The sequence below is a fragment of the Ipomoea nil genome, unplaced genomic scaffold (assembly GCF_001879475.1).
Source record: "Ipomoea nil cultivar Tokyo-kokei standard unplaced genomic scaffold, Asagao_1.1 scaffold0804, whole genome shotgun sequence".
NCBI classification, from domain to species: domain Eukaryota; kingdom Viridiplantae; phylum Streptophyta; class Magnoliopsida; order Solanales; family Convolvulaceae; genus Ipomoea; species Ipomoea nil.
In genome coordinates this window covers 1,370,750-1,380,776 of record NW_017617232.1, presented here as the reverse complement: position 1 = coordinate 1,380,776, position 10,027 = coordinate 1,370,750, and the positions used below count along the sequence as shown (strand labels likewise).

The window sequence follows — 10,027 nt, the reverse complement described above, 5'->3', positions numbered from 1 at the left end:
CAATTATTGCAGTATGTAGGCATATTGACTATTGAGTATTGAAACTTGAAAGTATCAAACTATTAATACGTTAATTACAGTTCCCTTTGATGGATGACTTATCAACTTCAAATTTGAAGTCTGAACCCACCTCAAGATCTCCACCGTCAATGTGAAGGGCAACCGGCAGGCGGAGAACGAAGAGGTGTTGGAGGCAGAGTCGCAATCGAGGCAGACGTCGCTGCGTCGGTGTGAAGGACAAAGCTAGTACCGTCGCCGTCTCCACTGGCGATCCCCACACTTGGTGGTCGTCGTCTCTAACGTCTCTGTTGCCGTCGTCGTCTCCTCTGGCAATCTCCACCGCCCTTTGCACTCTCTTCCTTCTCCACGTCGTCGCCGCTTCTGGTCTGAGTCGCGAAAAAAAAAAAAAAAAAAAAAAAAAAAAACCTTGTGACGGTTTGGCCGGCTAGGCAATCTAGGTGGTGCCTGCCGGCCGCGAAGGAAGCTGATTCCGGCATTCCTCACCGCAGCCGGACACCGCCTAGCGCCTAGGCGCCAATTAATCGGCGCTTCGACGCGATTTTTGCAACACCGCCCATGAGTATATGTGAAATCGATTATTTTTCTCCTGAGAATAATTGTCAAGGTGGAGATTTGTTATGTATGTTTCATATATACTAGAGAATTATAGGTATACCAGGATATTTGTACACGTACATGTTTAGGGTTGCCTGAATATTTAACCATTACAATTAATAAAAGAAGAACTTCACTCCTATGCTCGTAGGCATATTGTCGAACCACGTAAATCTTGTATTCTTTATTTTCGGTCATTATTTTTTATTCTTGTTCTTATTTATCTCAACATATATGCATTTATTTATTTGTATATAAATATATCATACTGAAAGTAAAAATGTTTTTATCTTTTCAATGATTATTTTAGTTAGTCAAATTTTGTTTCTCTGCAAAATGTGTATTACATCCTATCCTATCATATCCTATATATAATAAAGTTATATGGTCTTGTGAAAATTGAATGTTGCATTTAATTTTCACAAGACCATATGACTTTAAGATGTGAAAGTCTTGTGAAAATTAAATGGGCTTTAAGATGTGAAAATTACTTTAAGATGTGAAAATTAAATGCAACATTGAATTTTCACATCTTAAAGCCATATGGCTTTAAGAAGCATGCATGCAATTCCAAAGTCCATAAGTTTGAAATTAATATATAGCATAGCTATGTGGCTTAATATTTAAGATTGTTGATGTGCATATTGAGGACTACGGAGACAAAGATGCGTTATTCGTGGATTCATCGGATACTATCCAACGACACTCTCCAACTTAATTGACATGAAGTAGGCTTAGTAACATTAAGATTATATTCTCGAATTATTAGTTCTCATCTTTTATTGATTACACACTTAATTCGATAGTATTTGGAAGAAAAAAATCAATGTTCTAACTAAGATTGTGATTTTGGTCTTTAAAGATCAATTGTATGTTGCTACATCTAGAGTTAGAAATCTCAAAGGTCTAAAAATTTTGATCCGTGGTGACTCTAAAATTGTAATTCAATTACTATTGTAGTTTACTAAGTTCTTAAAAATTTATAATATTAAATACTATGTACTAAATTTTTAATATAGTTAAGATTTGTAGTAATCACCCACCTTAAATATTATTTTAATTGTAAATATATTTATGTTCATAATTTTATCATAGGAATTAACACATAATAATTATTAAATAACAAAAATTGTATATATGAATAAATCTCATATAGTGTATATTTTTATAACACATTTTCCGTGCATCGCACGGGACAAATACTAAGTATCTATACTATATATAAAAATAAAATCCTGAAATTTTAACTTCCCGCCCAATTCCTAAAAAATCTCTCTTCCCAATAAAATATATTGATTTCTACTTTCCCATGCGTACAATAATTCTAGGTAAAAATTCGATTCCAAATTAGTGTAATACAATTCTCTTTGCACATCTAATCTATACTATAAATACAAAACAAAATACTGAAATTTTAACTTTCCGCCCAATTCCTAAAAAATCCCTCTTCCCAATAAAATATTTTGATTTCTACTTTCCCATTCGTACAATAATTCTGGGTAAAAATTATATTCTAAAATTATAAAATAGTGTAATACAATTCTCTTTGCACATCTAATCTATGCTATATATAAAAACAAAATCCTGAAATTTTAACTTCCCGCCCAATTCCTAAAAAATCTCTCTTCCCAATAAAATATATTGATTTCTACTTTTCCATTCGTACAATAATTCTGGGTAAAAATTCTATACTAAAATTATAAAATAGCGTAATACAATTCTCTTTGCACATCTAATCTATACTATATATAAAAACAAAATCCTGAAATTTTAACTTCCCGCCCAATTCCTAAAAAATCTCTCTTAAAAACAAAATCCTGAAATTTTAACTTCCCGCCCAATTCCTAAAAAATCTCTCTTCCCAATAAAATATATTGATTTCTACTTTCCATTCGTACAATAATTCTGGGTAAAAGCTGTGAAGTGTAAAAAGTTCGGCAATGCATAAGTTTTGACTCGGTTGTCCGTTTTGGACAAATATTTTTTTGAAATTGTGTATTTTTTCGAGATATATCCACCGCAAACAGCCGTAGACGGTTTGGCCCACCAATTTCTAAAAAAAATGCGTTATTAAATAGTTTCTAAAAAAAAACTATAAGAACTTTATGTTTTATTAATGAATTTTTAAATTTTTTAATTAAAAAATTGTCCCGTGCATTTTTTAATAATCTCTCTTTATAATTGGTCAAATTATTTAATTATGGTAGATTAGGGATAATTAATGATGGTAATAGAAATCCTATAAGCGACCTCTGGTGAAATTAACTCTTAAATAATTATATATCGATTTAAATATTCTTAGTATATTACAACAATTCCATTCCGTGCATCGCACGGGACAAATACTAAGTATTAATTATAATAGCATTTATACTATATTACGGAGTATTACTTTAGTGGAAAAAGTGTCAAATTGACCCCCTAAGTCAAGTTGATAGTGTAATTGAGTCTCCTAAGTAAAAAAAACTGAAACATCTCATTTGAGGAATCACAGCTATGCCGCTCTACCACAAGGCCTTTGGCACTATCCACTTAACTTAAGGGCCAATTTAACACTTTTTTATTTATTTCCTGCAAATTGCCTATTAGAATTTTGCTATAAAATATTACATTTATGCTGTTTTAATAATATCTAACTGTTGCAAATATACTCTTTAAATATCATTTAATATGATTATTTGGCCGTCCGAGAGTGGCTATTTTGTGACATGAGGACAAAATTATTCAGTTTTGTGAGGATAATTAAAGAACATATTTGCAATATATAAGTGTAGGTAAATAACTATTAGCTGATTGGGTAATGAATTACTAAATTAGTTGTTAGTTTTTTTTTTTTTTTTTGAAAATAGTTGTTAGTTGATTACATGTAAAATGACTTTTTCAAAAAGCTAATCGGAAAAACTGTTTTGAACAACTTTTTGAATTTTAACATTTTAGGACAATAAGCTATTACAAAAAACTAATTAATCAAACACTTATATTAAATGTTTAACCAAGTCAAACAGCTAGCAGTCAAATAAACCAAAATTGACTAATAAACTATGTTACCAAGCAAGGATTCACTCACTATTTACAATTCAATTTTCTGAATTATTTAATTTAATTATAGTAAATAAAATTTGTATATTTAAAAACTACATTACAAAATTTATAAAACGCAATAGGACAAATTTAAAAATGTAAGGAACTATTAAAGAAAATAATAATAATAATAATAATAATAATAATAATAATAATAATAATAATAATAATAATAATAATAATAATAATAATAATTTGACCAATGAATAGTACTAAATGCATATAAAATGAGAAAGGAGTACTATTTTAGAGACCAAAAATGTTGTTGTTTTTTTTTTCAAAAATCAATAGAAAAAAAAAAAAAAAAAAAAAAAAAAAAAAAAAAAAAAAAAAAAAAAAAAAAAAAAAAGAGGGAATAAGAAAGAGTGTAAGTATAGATCTTGTTATTGCATCATTCTTGACATATTATTTGAACAATTGGCTTCAAAATGACAGCAAATTCACTAAGGTTTTCCTTTTCCTATACAATCTACAAGTGCAATGAACTAGCAGAGGTAAAACAAGGTATAATATATGTTCTTCCCGGCACAGAGAGAAGAAAAGCGGAAAATAAGGAAGGAAGGAATACTCATCTAAGAACGACTTTTAATTTGCTCTCCACTTGATCTCTTACTTTCCACTGCATTATATTCATAAATATAGACATTTAGCAAAAGTGGTAATCGCTAACATATTTATACGAGTGGTTTCGAGATGTGTGAACGAACCTGCAAATCGTTTATTTCCTCATCTGTGAGTGAGCGCTCCATGGATCGGTAAGCAATCCTATAGCAGTGACTGGTCATTCCTTTCTTATTCGTGAAGTTGTCGATTAGTTGCACCTGAAATTAGAAGATGGGTCAATGGGACAGAAAATCTGCAAAAGTCTAAATTGTTCTTAGTTCGGCACCATTAAACCACACATCCAATTATACCTTGTTTCTTCTTTTTCTCGTTTTCACTTTACAATCACAAAACGCATTTAGTCATTTAATTGAGATGAAACACATCTTTCAATTAAGTATCAGAGCCAACCCTATGCAAATTAGGGCCCACGGTGTTACGTGTAGCCCTTCAAAAGTAACCGGCCCCCACATGGGAATGGGTGTATTGAGCATATAATATAATATATATATAAACATAAATGTACAATCCAAGGATGGCTAAGAATACAAACTTGTAACCACAAGTTTGAATCTTAGCCTTCTTGGGTATCTTTCAAAAGCTCCAGTCTCTACAAGAAGATTTAAAAGTACCGAACATTTATATATTATAGCATACCTCTTCCACAAGATCCCCGGCAATTCCTCTAACAACTTCACAAAGGTTGTTCTCGGTGAATGAATCGCTGATCCAGAAACTCATGTCTTTGTAGCATGGAGGATACTGCACGGTTACAGATATTTCAACCACAATATTAAAAACCTAAAGTACTCTCCGTATAGGACTAAGAAACAAAATATATTTAAAAAAAAATTCTGGAACGTAAGTGTTTTAGCAACTCATTGTAAAACAAATGTTTATGAGATGAAAGGTCAAGAAACAAAAGACAAAGCCCAAGTATCATAAAATGTTACTAGCATAGTACTGTTTTAAGCAAGCAGCACACAATAGAAATGTTAAGCAATACCTTAGAAAATGGCTTGAACTTCACTCCAAGTTGGCCACTTGAAAACTATATGCAATCAGGAACACAGTATTGAAAACATGAGATAGGATTCATAATAACCAGGGTTGTAAAAATCCCGCCTAGGCTCCGAGTAATCGGCGCCTAGGCGCTAGGCGCCCATAGGCCGTGGCGATTTCCCCCCTAGGCTCCCGCCTAGGAGACCGGCCGCCTAGGCACCCGCCTAGGCACCCGCCTAGGCACCCGCCTAGGCACCCGCCTAGCGCCTAACTCGTCCGATTAGGCCGAGTTAACTCGTCAATTTCTGTCGAGTTAACCCGACCGACTCGACCTTGCTAATTTTTTTCATTTATATATATATATATATATATATATATATATATATATATATATATATATATATATATATATATATAATATGACATAGATACACTCGTAGACTAGTTTGATACTTTCAATCTTTGGATGATTGAAGTATTTGGGTATTTCATTTGAGTTTTTTTTTTTTTTAAATATTCTTTTGGTGTTATGACTTATGAATTGTCATTATGTCATTTATTTGGATGTGTTATTTGATTGAATGTTGAAAACAACCTCATTAAAATTGTCAAATTGCAAGTCTGCTACTGTTTTTTTTGGCGACCGCCTAGCGCCGCCTAGATTCCGCCTAGGCGCCGACTAGGCCGCTTAGGCGCTAGGCGCTGCCCGGGCGCCCGACTAGCGCCCAGCGCCTACTGCAACCATGATAATAACGCAAAATCAAAATGGAGAGAAAATAAAACAAGCTGGAAATTTACTTGAGAAGTAAAACGCTCATCTGCAGACCAGAAAAGTCGGATATCTGGAATATCAAAGAGAACCATTGCCAATCGTTCCAATCCAAGTCCAAAAGCCCAAGCAACATTATTGCTTCTCCCACTTCTTTTCAGTATTTCTTGCTCTGTTACCCCACAACCTAATACTTCCATCCACTTTTCCTGGTAAACAATTCCATAACAAGTCAACAATAATAGTACACTATAACTTCTCTAATAAAAATATTATTTAACATTGTAATATTCAAGAAAAAAAAAAAAAAAAAAGGAAATAAACTATTCTGCATATTGAGGAACTTGGAATATTCAGTAAAATTTGGAACATTATCCTTACAATGTCACTCTTACTCTACTGGTAAACATCAATTTATTTGTTCATAAGGTTTTCAGTAATTATTTTTACTATAATTTGGATTGTGAGAAGTGAAAAAAGAAGAAAGTAACTAATTATTATGTAGTATATACTTTAATAATCATTGTGAGAAGTGAAAAAGCAAGGAAAACCTGAAAATATATCTCCAATTCGAATGATGGATTGGTAAAGGGAAAGTATGTGTCGACCCAACGCATCTCCACACCACCTGAAGAATGAATGATTTTAAAACTTAGCCTAGTAAGAGGTAACCATGAAGAAAACGATGACAGGCAGCACAAGCTGGGGTCAATTGCCAATCAAGAAAGCCTAGGGAAACGGCAGAGAAGTGAAATAGAAAAAGACTTTAGTGATTTGCAAAGTTTTAGATCCACTAGAACACACACTTCCCAATTATATATAATTCCATGGTGAGTAGACAAGAAAGGAAAAACTGATCGAACTGCTAAGAATGCAGTTGGATAGCATTGGAGTCTCATTAGCATTGTTCACAAGAAGCTTTACTGCCACTTTCATATTCTGTCTTTGAACTAATAAAATGCATCACCATCAACTCCCACTTAACGTAAAAGTATACCAAATAAATGTTGAGCCAATCCCTCGAGACATATCTTTAGATCCGCAGCAGCATAAGATGTGGCATCAGTGCCTGATCCCTCCCAATCATTTGGAGAAAAGACCCGAACTCCTTCCATCTACATAGTTTGGGAGAAAATTGTCAATAAAAATAATAGATATCATTCTTCTACACAGCAAAAAGCAAGATTCGTGAGGGAGGTACCTGGTGGAAAACAGGGTAGTGAGTTGAGTCAATAGAATCTCTACGGTAAACATCTCCAGTAACAAGGAAATGAGTATGACCCCTGCTCAGTAACTCAGCTTGATGTGCACTTGTGTGGCACCTCAAAACAGTTTGAGAGTCCACGTAATATGTATCATTGTAGCTCCTGCTAACATGGTCAGGAGGTACCAGTACATCATCAAAGTTCTGCAATTGTATCACCAATTATGAAATGCACATCAAATATCAATAATCCAAAAAACAATAAATATAGCATCAGAAAGTTGCAACAAGTAATTGATAAAGCAGAATGTATATGAATTAGGAATTCCAATATTATTTGCATAACAGTTTAGTAGCTTGTTCTGTATCATTCATGGGAATTAGGAATTCTTAAAGAAATCATTAGCATGATAGCATCCTGGTCAGTTTGATAGGATGAGAAATACGCCTTAGACTTCACATATCACGGGGGAAAAGGAAAGCAATATTTTTAAGTTCTATCAATTAATTGTTAGACTAAATCCTATCATCAAAACTAAAAGACTGATATGAGGTAGCTGAAGGAAATGGCATTATGTAACAAAGAGAAAAAGATGCACATGATAGATCAACATAGCAAAGCATTCAAGAAAATGATGAGTACTAACTCATCAATGCTGCATTTTCAATCTTGCGTCAAAATTTTGGAACTCATGGAATTACCCACAAGTAAAAGTAAATAGGATACCAATTTGACTTCTTACAGAAGATAGTAAGTTCTAAACATTAGACTGATATGGCAGTCAGCCATCAAGGAAAAAATTAAACAAATTAAAAGGATTGAAATCACTACTTCTAGAAAGTGAAGGAGAGAAACCAGAAGATACAAATGAAATAACAAAAAAGGAAAAACCTTAGAACCAGAAAACAATTTCTACAAGTTCTTGATAGCACTACCTGTTTAACAGAAACTATAGGGCATAGATCATCAAACTTGTCAAATTTGTTTGGATAATTAGTGTCAAAGTAATCAAAGATTGCATTCTTCAGGATACCAAGTGGATGTTGATCCCTCCTATGAAGCTGCATTCCCAGCTTTGAGAATATTGTATCTGGGACATTGTTTGTAGGGTCATCCCTCACTATTTCTGCATATCAAACCATCTGATCAGTACTCAATTACTGTTAAATAACTTAGGAAACAAATAATATAAACACCAACACAACAATTACACATACGGCATGCTCTGAACTAACTTTGATTGCATTAGTACACATCTGAAACGGTGATAAAATATAATTGTGTGCTAGTCACTATATACTCACATTTCAAAGGTACCCAAACTATATATACTATACACAGACACACAAAGCTACCTCATACTTTAAAGATGCAAACAGAAGAGTTAAAAATAAAAGCTAACTCATGTATGCAAACTTTGGATAGCTTCAATCAAGAAAACTCTAGTACCACCAGTTATAAAATAAAATAAAATAAATCAATTTGACACAAACTTTTATGTCAACTAATATTATAGAATACATAAAAATTGCAGAAGAAATACATAGGGACAAAATCAGGTTAACATTTTACAAGAGGAAGTTGCACATTTAAGCCAACAAGCATATCAAATATTGAAAGAAAAACAAAACTGCACCAAGATGCCAAGATTCTACATTTACAAAAGAATTAAGAAAATTCCAATAACTATAATAAAACATACTGAATAACTAAAACAAGATAAACTCAGTTATCAAAACGCAATCTTGAGAGAACCCCAATGCGATTTGGAACACAAGGGTTATTAATATTGAGAGTAGAAATTCACTCTTCATCTCACCATCCTTGGAAACCTTGAGGCCACCAAGCTCAAGAACTGAGGCGACGGGTGCCCTCCACTTGTGGCGATGGACGGGGGCTTTGTTATCTGCAGGCATAGCACCAGTAGAATAGGGAAAGGAAGAAGAATAGTTGGTGAAACATGCGAGAACATTACATCGTTTAAGGCTGCCGCCATTTCTGCGGAAGAAGAGAGAGGGCCTAGTGGAGACGAAGAAGGTAGATTGAGCAAATGAGAGAGCCATCGCAGTTGTGGCTGACCTGCTGTGACTCAGAGATACTGGTTCACCGTAAAAATTTAATAAATAAAAATGGAATAAAATTTTTGAAAAAAAAAATTGCAAGTTCACAGTGCTGTGTGGACTATAATAAAAAGTACATTTTTAATATACTAAATATACATTATACAATATAATGTACACTCTCCAAGAACCATGACCAATTGTCCTTCAATTCCCCTTCTACAATGGCAAATGCTATAGGGAACAAGTTGTGCCCTCCCTTTTGACAACCCTTAAAATTACTGTAACACCCCGTGTTACGGTCTTCAAACCCGGATTAATTATTGAATTAATCTCGTTAACAATAGTTAAAAAGAATTTAATTTGGTTAGTATTCCCTTAATTAATTAATGTGGTCTACAATGGATCGTGGACCCTTGCCTATATTAAAGACCTTAAGCCTGTTAGGAATAAAGAAACTAGGTCTTTTACTATTCAGATTCTAATTAGGATCCCTAACTCTATAAATAGGGGATTATAAAGCAATTAGAACCCTCTCACATCTCATAACTCTAATACACGAAATTGTCCAAGAAACCTAGCCAAAGGAATTCCCCACCACCAAGCCTAGGAAGGTCAATCGGGGGAAAATCTTGGAGAAGAACCTTAATAGCCAAGGGAGGATTAATTAAGGCTAAGAGGTAACCCATGTC

The 10,027-nt window shown here is 33.4% G+C and overlaps 1 protein-coding gene across 1 annotated transcript; it reads right to left on the bottom strand.

The window, feature by feature from the left end:
* Positions 1-4,050: 4,050 nt before the first annotated feature.
* On the bottom strand, positions 4,051-9,360 carry LOC109177224 (phenylalanine--tRNA ligase, chloroplastic/mitochondrial-like). Its single transcript, XM_019326538.1, has 10 exons — positions 9,095-9,360; positions 8,211-8,401; positions 7,272-7,478; positions 7,068-7,185; positions 6,622-6,698; positions 6,100-6,279; positions 5,306-5,350; positions 4,957-5,061; positions 4,404-4,517; positions 4,051-4,315 (listed from the first exon to the last, which is right to left on the bottom strand). Exons 1-10 carry the CDS (start codon positions 9,336-9,338, stop codon positions 4,265-4,267), a joined length of 1,332 nt encoding a protein of 443 aa, XP_019182083.1. The 5' UTR covers positions 9,339-9,360; the 3' UTR covers positions 4,051-4,264.
* Positions 9,361-10,027: the final 667 nt, after the last annotated feature.